Here is a 12,993-nt window from a genome sequence, read left to right on the forward strand (position 1 = left end):
AGAGATGAATGCAGCCGGGAGATTTTTGGCTCTCAGCCCTCCATCAGATGGCTTCCTGCCTTCTTCAATTAAAGGGATGAAGAAAGGAATTGGAGAGGAAATTGGGACTCTCACGGAGGCTTCCCCAAATCTTCTGGCATCATCAGCCAAAGAAATCTTCTGTGTAAAGAGCTATCAGCATCTGCTGTAGCGTGTGAGTAAAAGAGGAACATCTAAAAATACAGACATCTCCGGGGATCTGGGGCGGCTCGGGAGTGAAACACAAGGGCAGCCAGAGATTCAGACGTGATGCTGCAGCCCAAGCATCGCATGGATGAATGCTCAGCCATCGTGAGCCAGCCCCCCTTCCCTACACACGCACTTGCACACACACGTCGTGCATGCGTGCCAGGCAGCATCTGATCTGCTGGAAGGGCTCTCCCCTGATGTTGAAGTACCGCTGGATGGGATTTAGGATCATGGGGTCATATTCATTAAGGACTCCTCCCCTTTCCTCTAAGGAACTCAAGGCAGTGTTTGGGGCCTCCCACTGGCCACAGATATTAACAAGAACCTTTGCAGGATAGGTAGAGCTGAGAGATACCAGAGAGAGAGAGAGAGAGAGAGAGAGAGAGAGAGAGAGAGAGAGAGACAGACAGACAGACAGACAGAGACACAGAGAGAGCACCATTACCATAAAGTTAGCCTCACACCCCTCCCTTGACCAAATAAATAACTTCTGTTGGCGACATTTAGGTACGTGAGGGGATGTCACACGGAGGGGAGTATAGACTGGTTTTCCCCTGCAGAGGAAGGCAGGACTCGCTCCAATGGAGCAAAGCTCAGGGAACCCAGGTTCCATTCAGATGCCAGGAAGCACTTCCGCACAGTCAGGACCCCGAGGGTGTGGAATGGGCTTCCACGGGAGGAGGTTGAGGCCCCATCGGTGAGGGTGTTCAAGGACAGGCAGGACATGCACATGGTGTGCATGTCGTGAGCAGAGCCGGCTGGAGCCAGGGGTCAGACTAGATGGCCAGGGAGAACCCTTCTAACTCACTCTGATTCTATGTTTCTAGTGAAGATGGAAGGGTGAGGGAAGGCCTCAGCAAAGTTTGAAGCCTGTTCTTGAATACAGTCGATATTTTTATTGCAAAGGAAGGCAACACAAAACAAACAAAGAAACCTCCCTTTAATGCGCTGGTGGCCAAGTCCCAACCCCCTGCTGTGTAATTGAAAGTGTCACCACCCCACCCCACATTCTTTCTCCATGGTGGGGCAATGAGATGGACCTCCCATAGAGCTCCAAGGACACAGGCAGGCTGGTCCAGGTAGAGGGATTCAGTCAGGAAGCCAAGAGGGGGGAGATCCAGAACATGCTGCAGGAATGTATTTTCCCCTTTAACTCATTGTCTGTTTATGGAATTCACTAAGGAGCTGCAAATCAACAAACCCAGCGATGCCAAACTTCTCTGACATGCATTTTGGTGACTGTTGCAACTTGAGTCAAGATTGGATTGCAAGTTTTCTCATGAAAGGCAAATGTGCACAGCCATGAATATCCTGCTGGTTATGGGTGGCCAAAATCAGTGAGATGGGAAGGACAGGGAGCTCCATGACTGGCTAATTCAAACCAGAGCAACATAAAATCAGCAGGTGGTCAGAAAAACACCTGAATGATTAGTGGCTGCAGATACATAGATAAAAAAGAGGTACGGAATCCTTCCACTGGCCCCCCAGTACGTCACAGTGGACCGCTCAAGCAAAGACACCCAAGGTAAACTTCACCAATAATGAAAGATGAACGAGTGGGCAAGACGTCTTGGCAAGAAGGCAAGACGTCTTGGAAAAGACCGTCGCAATAGTGAACGTCAAAGGCTGATGAGGAAGGGAAGGAGATGGATCAGTTCCATAAGGGAATCCACATCTGGAGTTTACAAGAGCTGAGCAGGGCTGACATGGATAGGACCTTTGGGAGGCCTTTCATTCATAAGTTGGGGATGCCTTGATGACACATCAGCAGCAACACTTGGAATTTACAACTCCATTGATTGACAGACAAATGTTCAAGGAATACCTCGTTGGAATGAACACTTTCAAATCTCCAGGGCCCAATGAACTCCATCCCAGAGTCAGAAAAGAGCTAGCAGAGGAACTCTCAGAACCACTGGCTATTATCTTTGATAAATCTTGGAAAACAGAAGTGCCAGAAGACAGGAGAAGGGCTAATGCTGTCCTTATCTTCAAAAAGGGGGACAAGATGAACCTGTGAACTATAGACCAGTTAATCTGACATCAATCCCTGGAAAACTTCTGGAGCAAATTATTTAAAAATCCATCTGCAAGCATCTTGAAGAAAATGCAGTGATTAATAGAAGCCAGCATGAATTTATCAAAAACCCTCTCAGACTAAGTTAATCTCATTTTTTGACTGGGTAACCCCCCAAATGGACAAAGGGAACACTGTGGACATAATCTACCTAGACTTTAGCAAAGCTTTCCACATATTGCCACGTGCCTTTCTGGTAAACAAATTAGCAAAATCTGGACTAGATGGAAAAACTATTAGGTGGATCCAAGATCGGCTGCTAAATTGGACACAAAGTGTGTCCAACTTGTCACCTTCTCAAATTGGATGGAGGTAACTAGTGGGGGCCACAGGGTGCAGTCCTGGGGCGAGTGCTCTTCAACATCTGTATTAATGATTTAGATCACAGAAGCATAGAATAGACGAGTTGGAAGGAGCCATGAAGGCCATCGGGTCCAACCCCCTGCTGGTGCAGGACACCAAGTCACACCATCCCACTCAGAGGCTGCCCAGTTTCCCCCTGAATGTCTCTAGTGTCCAAGGGGAAACTGGGCAGCCACCTGAGTGGCATGGTGTGACTTGGTGTCCTGCACCAGCAGGGGGTTGGACCTGATGGCCTTCATGGCCCCTTCCAACTCTACTATCCTATGCTTCTATATATTCCACTAGGAAGTGATATAAAAGGTCATTTGGAGATGTCTTCCATTTGAAGGGTTGTTCAGTCCAAGTCTAACTGAAAGATAAAGACCTCTAAGAAGGGGAAAGCTTGAAGTTGTCTATCCACATGAAGCCCCCAGACAGCAGACTGAAGTGGTGCACCATTCAGCTGGTCCCAGTCTTCCCTGCTGTGGGGAGCCTTTCTATCTGTGGGGCCATAGGTTGCCCACCCCTGCTGCGGGGTGGCAAGGATTTCACTGTCAAAAATGCTCTTCTCTTAAGCCTCTGGATATTGGCGCTTGGCAAGCTCTCCCTTCGGAAGTGGTGCCGCATACAGATGAGGAGCAGAAAGGATAAGCAAAGCTGATCCAGGTTTTCAATCTTTTTGAAAATATCCCAGTCAGTTCCCAGACTAATGCAGTGAAAAGAGATCCTTGGAAAGAAGCTGCAGCTCTGTGCTTTGCATGCTAAAGGTTCCAGGTTTCTACCCCAGCAACTCCAGGCAGGGCTGGAAAAACTCCTGCTAGAAACCCTGGAGAGATGTTATTGCCAGGCAGAGTCAACAGTCCTGGATAGGATGGACCAAGGAAGGGACTTCCCACAGGGCAGCTTCCTACAATCCTCCTGCCAGGTTTGCTCCCTCCCCAACTTTCCTTGGAAGAGATGATTTTCCCTAGGAGGCTGAACAACATGTCAAAATACTAAAACATATATTTTGCTTCTGCACTGTGAGGCGATGACCCAGATTGTTCAGAATAAAAGAAGCCGTTGTACTTGGCATGAATTTCAAGGTCAGGAAGAGTTAGACTCTTCAGATGGGGCTGATGGGCCCTAGGAAAGAGGGTCTCAGATGCTGAAATGGAAGAAATGGAGCAGCTTCTCTCAAGGCTCCACTCGCCACGTGTTCAGGTGGACTCTGGGAATAGCCAAGACCCACAACTGCTGGGAGGGGGCATGGGAGAGGAGGAGGACCGGGAGCCAGCCATGGTTGGTATGACTCCTGATCCCATGATGCAGCATCAGGAGAGAAGCGCTTGCCCATCTCCAGGGGGGCACCGCCAAAGGATGGGGTCCAGGGTGACTCAAAAGGAGGCTTCTTGGAAGCAGTGGCTAGATTGGGCTCACCAAACTGCTCTGTGCATGCTCAGAGACTCAGTCTGTGGTGACTGGCTTACTGGAGGTAAGCCAAAGAACCATCTGTTGCTGGACAGTATGAAGGAGGGAACCTCACTCCCGACACAAAGAACCTTCAGGCTTCCCCCTTCCAGAATTTATAAGTCTGCTGGTGGTTTCCCACCCTGCCCTAAAGAGCACATAGCCTCAGCTTTAAGCCTCTGATAAGCGAGCCACACAGCCTAAGTGGCCTAAGAGGCCAGAATCCACCATCAGCATCAGCACCAGATCAGCAGAGCTATTAGCATGGAGAGCTCAGCACCTTTCCCAGTGTTCTGGAGTAGTTATTTTCCTCAGCCAACTTGTACGAGTCAGGGCATGTGTCGATACTCTTAGCACTAGCCCAGAATTGCTTTTGCTTTATCGGCTTATGAAAGACCAGATTGCATGAATAAAGGGTCAGAGCTTTTTTGTTTTTTGTTTAGCTGGTACACAATTCCGGAAGTTTTAAAAAACTGTTTCCCATGAAGATCAGTGCATTTTGCTTAAAGGCTCTTTCCCAAGAAATCTTGTAAGGGACTGTATTCTTTCTGGTCTCCTCACAGATGTAGGGTGTCACTTGAGAACCAGTATGCACTGGGAGATCAACACTGATTTACCCTTTGAGGGCACTCATGTTGCTGTGCAAAAGGTACCTGCCTCCCTTGTGAGAGTCATTTCCTGGGGTCCCCAGTGCGGTGCCCATGACCACCAATGCCTCCTTTGGCCACTCCCTTGGTGTTCACTGGACTCGCTGCCTTGTGAGGGTTTTGTTAGAGTTCAAATAATTGCATTAATGAAAACAAACAAGCAGACAAACCTAGAAGGCCGGCATGCTGCAAGTCAATGTTCTCCAGCATTCTCTTGGTTTCCAAGAATACCCTTTCGATACTTCGGGGGCCTCCAAGACATTCTTTCAAAATTAACTTTAGGGGAGCTGCAGCCCAGAACCTCATTCCTGCATGCAGGCCCAGGAATGAAAAGGAAGCTGGGCCTGAGGTCTCCTTGAATGTGGACAGCAAGGGGGTTCTGCTTTGTCTGGATTCTCTCTCTTCATCTGAGTGTGTGCTTTGTATTGATTTGAGTTTTTCTTTCGTTTTGATGTGTTGTGGGTTTCATTGTGCATGCTTCTCTGAGCAACACCAGTTTGCCTGTTGCGATATTAGTGTTCTTTTGGGTTTGGGGTTGGGGGAGTGCTTTGGCATTTCAGGTTTGCACCCCAGTTCTGCCTGGTGCTCCGTTTTCTTGGCCTTGCAACTTGGATCTAAGCCCCCATCACTATGGTTTCTGCAAAATGTAGGCTCAACGCTTGACATTTGCCTTCTGGCCCTAAAACGCTGGGATGGAACCCCTGACCTATTCAGCACTTGTTTAGAATGTATTGAACTACTCAGTGTTGGTGGAGAATACAGCTCCCACCAACTGGGTAAGCCACTTTTGTCCATCTCGATGGAAATCCACCAAAGTTGATCTATCCCTTTTAATTCAAAGAGCAGCATCCACAGTACACTGAAGTCAAGTCCCACTGCCTTTAATAAGTCTGGACTCCACCAAGTGACTATTGCAATACTACCAGTCCAATCTCCTAAAGGTATTGTTTAAACCACCTATTTGACAAACTGGTTGCCCCAGATGAAGTACTTCTGAAGAATAACAAGGCACGGAGATGGACATCCAAGTCGGTTTGAGCACTAGCAGCTGGCAATCCAGCAATTCTACACCATGGTAGCCAACAGGCAGAAAATGAAAAATGATGCTGTTGGAAGAGATGCAACTTCTTGTCACAGCAGGTCTTTGTGTATATAGGAGTTTATAGTCAGGATGTTGGGTCGGGGTCTGCAGCAACCTGGACATCCATCATTAGGGGATCAGCCCTGCATCTAGAGACAAAATCAGGTTATGGTGCTTTAATGACAGAATAAACAGAAAAAGGCAGAGAGCTAAACCATTTTTTTTTGCAGGGGGGAGGGTACCAATGCCTCCCTCTGCAAGGGCTATATGTAGTTCAGCTGGCTCCTTAAAGGTGATGAATGCTTCCAGAAACTAACAGTGGAGCCATGCCTGTCTAGAATAACAGTGATTATTCATGTGCTTCTTACAGCCCTTCCAATTAGTCCACCAGCAGTGACAGAGGTAAATCAGGTGGGGCAGTGGCAGGGTGAGGAAATTGCTCAGGTGCTGTTCTGCAAGAGAGGCTAGGTGGGGGTGGTCTGGGAGGAGAGGGCATTTTCTCCGGCAGTTCCTGTGGAACTCCCTCCCAAAGGAACTTCGCTTAGACCCTTCTATGTCCAGGTTTGGCATGCTCATGGTCCCAGGGTGCTTTCTGGTAATTTAAGGGTGCCAAATGCATGTTTACACCAGGAAAGGCCTAGAACTCTCAGGGTACAGCTTTTATCTCCCCAAACATGCATAGGACTGCACCTTAGCTCAAAGAAGATTCCCTCCTTCTCTTAATTCTGCTGTTAGTGATGCTTTGAAGTTCCCAGTTTATTTTTAAAGGTTTCAAAGAGTAAGTTACAATGTAAGCTGAAAGCTGACTCATAAATGCGTAAATACATCCAAAAAGAATATTCCGGGTTTCTGAAGCAAGCTCAGAGTTTAGCCCTGTAAACTTATGCCCAGAGACATCAAGGTGATCAGACAACAGTAGAGATTTTCCTGCCTGTCGCTTGGAGAAACAAATCTTTCAGGATAATCCCAGCTCTGTGTCTCCTATTTGTGCTTGCTCAGCCTCGTATGGTGAGGTGAGAGCACCTGTCCATGGGAGAAGATGTAAGCTAGATCTGAGCAGATCTCCTGCTGCTGCTGGCAGTGTTTTCTGGCTGCTTGTATCCAGGGCTGGTGTGTATGGTAGGCCTAAACAGGCAACTATTGAAGGAACACAACCCAGCTGGGACCCACTGATGAGGGTCCCCTGGACTTGCTGCTGCTGCTCCTCCTCCCCTCCTCCTCCTCCTCCTCAGCATGGCAGTCACTTGTTCACTGTCTCTTGCTCTGGCCCAGACAGCATGGCTGGTGAAAAGAAGGGGCAGGAGAGGCCTCTGCCAACTTCTCCCTGCCCAGCAAGCATACGATGAGAAAGAGGATGAGAGGCAGACACAGCTAGTGACCATGGCAGTGAGAAGGTGGAGACATTGAGCAAGAGGGCTCATTGACCTTGCCCAGGGGACCTTCAAAACCTGGAGAGGGCACTGCTAGTGCTATTGTGAAAGCCAGGTGATCGCTCTAGATTGCACCCCACTTTCCACTGCTAAACTTTGGGGAAGGCCCTCATGCCAGCAGGAGAGGCACTTCCATTCATGCAAGTTCTCTTATTTCCAGCGGAGGCTTGTGGCGCCAACATCGGTGAGGGATTGGAGCCATGCTGGCTTCCCGTCTGTGCTCATGAGGAGCTGTCTGTGGTGCTGAAGAGCTTCGGCACCACTCCTAAAGCGCTTCAGCACCCTGGATAGCTCCTTTAAAACTCGGACTCCGAGTCAGAGTGGAAATTCTGTCCTGCTAATATTAGAGGCAGCCACCGCCGCTGCCTGTCGTGTTCGTTTCTCTATTCTAGGCTTTTGGAGAGTCCCTTGCCAAGGGGAGGCCAAGGAGGATGTAGCAGGAAAGAGGAGGAAAGGTGGCCTTCCTGTGCCCCAAGTGGCACTGTTCATGGCTCTCTGGATCTCTCCCACTACCTGTACTGGAATGAGGTAAGGTGCCCTGGCTAGGGTTACCTGGTTAAAGCACCTGGTCAACTGGTACTGGAGTAGACTTCTCATCTGGGCAAGGCTAGTGACACTTTGGCCTGTGGTTATGCAGAGTGACTGGAGTGAAGCCGGGCCAGGAGCAATAGCACCTTGGGGAGATTTTTGCAGGATCTGCTACCCCAAAGTAGATCCTCATGGAAAAAGCAGTTGTTCTAGCGAGGAGCTACCAACTGAGGTTGGCCAACCCGTGCTGGCCTCTCAGAAGCATCATTGCAAACTCAGTGCAGACTTAAAGGCCCCAAGCTCATCTCTGCAGCCGAAGCTCCCAACACAGAATCTTTGGGAAGCCATTGTCAGAGGCTGAAGCTGATGGGAGGGCCAAGTCTTTGGGTCCAGCAGATGCACTAGAGGTTCACAAGAGACCTCTTTGCAGTGGGGTGACCCATTTTTGTTGGGCTCAGAGGCCCCTTTAAGGAGATGCTGACCCTCCAGACCTGGGGACATGACTTACCTCTGGTACTTTCTTCATAGCATCCTGAAAGGATGCAGCCACCTGCAGGACCAGGGTCTCCAGAATGGCCTCTAGCCCCAGGAACCCCAGGGGGGCCCGTGCTTCCAGGAGCCCCCTTTGAGCCTTGCTTGCCAATTACCTCTTCCCCTGCTGGACCTGGGGGGAAAAACAGAAGCACCATACCATCAGGCTAGGATATTCATGGGTTTTCGCTATGACCTGGCGCTTGGGAGAAAGATAAAAGATAAAGAGTGCCTAGGCTTGACAATAAATCAATAAATTGATTGATTTATCAATAAATCAATACATACATACATAAATATTAAAAATAATATAAATAAAATAATTTTTTAAAATCAGAGGTACAACACAAGATCCCTCTTCCCCACAGAAATATTAACCCCCTGCCATGCCTACTGACCCAAACATGTGAATGATCAAACAAGAGAAAGTTCCCTTGGTCTCTCCCTGTGGTTTGAGCAGGAGGCACCATACAAACAGGGCTTCTATGGGTCCAGTTCCTCACACAGGGGCTCAGACGTTACTTGCCAGAGATGAGGAAGAGATGCTGGGAAAATGGGCGATGGATTCAGATGGGGTTGGATTTCTGTGAATCCAGTGCACGGATTCTTGAGTTGCATGGATCCTGTGGATTTGTGGATGTTTTGTTTTCAACTTTCCATAATTTTACACAGAGTTAGTTGGAGAAAAATATGGTTTTTTTTTAAACATCACCAAATATGTGCATTTCTCCCATAGTCTTCAGTGTGCAAATGTGCAGCTCAGGGGATCTGTGCATTTTCAGAAGTGCAAATTTTGCACAGAATCCTGTTCCATCAGTGAGCAGATGACAGAACAAAAGGCAGCTGACCGTTCACAAAATCCTGGTGCAACAGCTTTAACCAAGTCGCTATACACTGTACATCCCTCCTTGAGGGCCACAGGCAAGTTACTTTCCATGGGATGCCTCTGCCTTGCTTTTCTCCCGCCTGCTGTATATTTAGCTTGTTGTGTGGCAATTGTTGAACCTGTTCAGTGGAAAGGAATGGTGGTGGCACTCCTTCTCCTCACTGGCTAGGTTGTTGCCTGCCAGCATTCACCTGAAAACAAAGTGCTTTGGTGGGAGCCAGTTCAGCAAAAAGTCACAAAGATGGTAGCAGGATTGTGGTGATGAGACATATGAGATGGAGGGAGCTGGATCTTCTCAGCCTGGAGAAGAAGAGACTCAGAGGGGACCTTATAGCAACTTATAAGAAGGGGTGTCATATGGTAGAGGGTCATGACTTGTTCACCCCTGCTGTGGAGGACAGGATGTGAGCAAAGCTCAAGGAACTGGGTTTCAAGTTGGGTGTCAGGAAGTACTTCCTGATGGTTAGTATTCCCAGGATATGGAATGGGCTCCCATGGGAGGCAGTGGAGGCCCCATCAGTGAGGGTGTTCAAGGAAAGATTGGACAGCCACATGTTGGGGATTACATGAGTGGAGCTGGCTGGAGCGGGGGGTCAGACTTGATGACCCAGAAGGCCCTTTTTGACTTGTTATGTTTCTATGAGATGGCTGGTTGGGATCTCAGATGCACAACATTCCTGAGCATGCCCCTTTGAGCAAGTCTGCTCAAAGCAAAGAGTAGCAGCAGGGTGGAGCAATCAGAATCTGTCCAGGGGTTCTGGCTAGTAAGAGAGGTTTTTTTTGGCTCTGGTGTCCTCCTTAGATATGCTTTTCTCAGGACAGCATCTGATTAGTTCAGCTCGTTGCTTTTCTGAAGACTTGTGCAAAAGAGAGGACTCTTGCTACCCCATGGTCCAGCTTCAGTGGTGTTACTGGGAGGGTTTCCGATTAACTTAATTGTACCTTAACAAAAAAGACATGGTGTCCAGTATAGAGATAGGCAAGGAGTCTGTTTTGGGGGAGGAAATGGGCGGATTGATATTTTAACATCGGCTTTGATCAATGAAATCATTTGCAAACTAATGCAGTGGACATGGTTTCTTTCTGCTTTAGGAATTACAGTATAGAACGTAGAAACAGAGCGAGTCAGAAGGGGTCTCCCGGACTATCTAGTCTGACCCCCAGCTCCAGCCGGCTCCGCTCACGACATGCCTGCCATGTGCACTTGATTCAAAAATAGTGTATAATGAACACTTGATTCAAAAATAGAGTTATACACATGATAAAGCTTGGGAACTGAGAAGCTGGAAGATGTTTTACACCACTCAGCTGCAAATTCACCTGGACCAGGTGATTCCTCCATGTTCACACTGGTTATTACCAGCATAATTTCCTCAAAAGGCAGGGAAGCCATGGAAAGCTGCCTTTGTGAAGGACCCAGACAGAGAAGAGTCTTCACTGTCTAGATACCAGTGGCACATTTACTGCACCTGTTCGTCCTTTAGGTCCTTGAGAGCCTTCCTGATTTGGTCCTGGAAAACCTTTCTCCCCCTTGGGTCCAGGAGCACCTGTGGGAGAAGAAAGAAAACAGCTCTTCTGTGTAGTTCTCATTACTAATCCTCTTCTAGAAGTTACAGTAATGTTCAAAGAGCTCTGTTGGGCCAGAACAAGGGTCCACCTGGTACACCAATCTGTTCACACAGTGCCCAACCAGCTGCTCAAGGGATGCCGTGAGTGCCATGGCATCTGCCCAACACCCATGTTCCCCAGCCACTGGTGTACAGAGTCATACTGCTTCTAATCCTGGAGGTAGCCTAGAGTCATCAGGACTAGTAGCTGTGGGTGCCTTGATATTGAGGGGGAAGTGGGGTATAACATGTAGCTTCCATGTAGCCTGAAGTGCCTGATCCTGCCTAATCTTGGAAGCTCAGCAGGGTCAGGCCTGGGCAGAAGTGGGATGGGTGACTTGAGTGTATGATTCTATGATTATTGCTGTCAACTGCCTAGAGAGCTTTGGCTATGGGCAGTATAAAATGTAATAATAATAATAATAATAATAATAATAATAATAATAATAATAATAATATAATGTAGGTGGCTGCTGCCTTGGAGGCACAGGACATGGGGAATCTGAATAGAAATATCCTACGGAGGCCGTGTAAATGGCCCACATCACAGTCCAGTGTCCCTCCTCCAATTTGGGGCTCTGTGGGAGCCTCTAAAGAAAGAAAAGCGAGGACCTGTAAGAAGATCATATAAAGGATCCCTCCTGTGTCATGTACTCTGGCCTGGATGTGTCTCACTTGGAAGTATCAAAGATTGAACAAATGTTGTCTCCCAAGTACTGAAGTTCCAGCCATCATGAAAACTAGGAGAAAAGCATCTTTGAAATGTGGGCTTCTTTTTATCTGCTCCTAGTTTAAAATTCTGTAGCGTCTAAAAAAATTGTAGTGGGGTCATCATATTTCCCAATTCTATCCATCTGGGATAGATAATATTTCCCAATTCCATCCATTTGCAAGTGCCCATCCTGCCTCTAGGCCAAGCGTACATAGGCTGGCTTCCTAAGCCATGCCTGGTAAGCTTTTCTAGGCTGAGATATGCAGCCCACCAAAATGCCGCCGCTCTCTCATCACAGGGACCACGTACAGTCAGGGTAAAACCCAGGAGGCCATCAGGGAGATAATTTTTGTTCGTGTTTCCTAAAACAGCTCTGGGCTTTTTCATTGCAGAATCACCCTGTGGAACTCATTTCAGCTTATTATCTATACTGCATCCCTTAAATAATTCTTACCATGTTTCCAGCTCAGTCAATTTGCTTTCCAGCATGTTTGATTCTCTCCCACCCTCCTCTCTCTCTCTCTGTTCCCTGTAACATTTTGCCATTATCGGGCCCAAAAAATAAAACCCACTCCATCTGCTAGCCTCTTTGAATTAATTGGGAAGTGCCAGATCTCCATCCCTTCCTGCTGGACAGACTTCTTTCAAAGGGGCAATAATCTCCAAGGTCAGCAAGCATTTATGAAGTTCTCATCTGACAAAGTGCCAGCCCAGTATCACCACCTTCTTCTGTAAGATCACAAAGCTCCAAGCTTGGTTGGAAATGCTTCGTGTAGGGGCGTCCATCTAATCAGTTGTGTCTGCAAGCAACTTCAGGAGCTACTAAACTATCAGAAGGGGCAAGAAGGAAAAACCAGGATGACAGATTCAGGTCGGTGTCTGAACTACTTTCTGACGTCTGCCAATTAAACTCCTAACTTTGACTTCTGGCTACAACAAGAAGTGAATCTATCACGGATGGAGGAGGCACAACTGTCTGTCCATGGCCAAAGAGAGCTTGTTCATTCTCTCTTTGGTGCTAATGATAGTGCTGCTTGCACCCTCCTGGAGCAGTTTTCAAGGGCAGCGGTCCTGGAACAGATGGAGGCTAAATCCTTACATGAAACCCAAAGGAGCTGCTGGAATGACTCCGCATTTGCAATAAAACAAAGACTTCTGGAGACGCCTTCCCTCACAAAACAAGACAGCTTTTCGTTCTGGGCCAAGAGGGCAGGGAGATAAGCTAGAGGGTTTTTTTCCCCTCCTCTGCCACTTCGAAGGGAGCCGGTCCAAAAATAAAACCAAGGGGCATGTGTTTGCCTGCTGAATTGTGTGATAAGCTTCTTTTCATGTCACCCTTTGCTATGTTGAAGGGAAAAAAACCCTATTGGACATCTTGACAAAGGCCCGTTCGGATAATAGAACGTGATTCTTCATGGTCCAGGAGGCCAGGAGTTTGGCCACAGCTCTTCCCCAGTGCAGAAAGCCCTCTTTCT

The 12,993-nt window shown here is 47.9% G+C and overlaps 1 protein-coding gene across 1 annotated transcript in view; it reads right to left on the reverse strand.

Moving 5' to 3' along the window:
- Positions 1–5,860: 5,860 nt before the first annotated feature.
- Positions 5,861–12,993, reverse strand: part of COL20A1 (collagen type XX alpha 1 chain) — a 116,534-nt gene continuing 109,401 nt past the window's right edge. The window contains exons 36-38 of the mRNA XM_044455152.1: positions 10,669–10,746; positions 8,291–8,446; positions 5,861–5,973 (exon numbers count right to left, since the gene is read on the reverse strand). Coding sequence (XP_044311087.1) covers positions 5,954–5,973; positions 8,291–8,446; positions 10,669–10,746 — 254 coding nt within the window. The 3' untranslated portion in view covers positions 5,861–5,953. The remainder of the gene's footprint in view (positions 5,974–8,290; positions 8,447–10,668; positions 10,747–12,993) is intronic.

The sequence above is a fragment of the Varanus komodoensis genome, unplaced genomic scaffold (genome assembly GCF_004798865.1).
Source record: "Varanus komodoensis strain SLA01 unplaced genomic scaffold, ASM479886v1 scaffold8, whole genome shotgun sequence".
Classification (NCBI taxonomy): domain Eukaryota; kingdom Metazoa; phylum Chordata; class Lepidosauria; order Squamata; family Varanidae; genus Varanus; species Varanus komodoensis.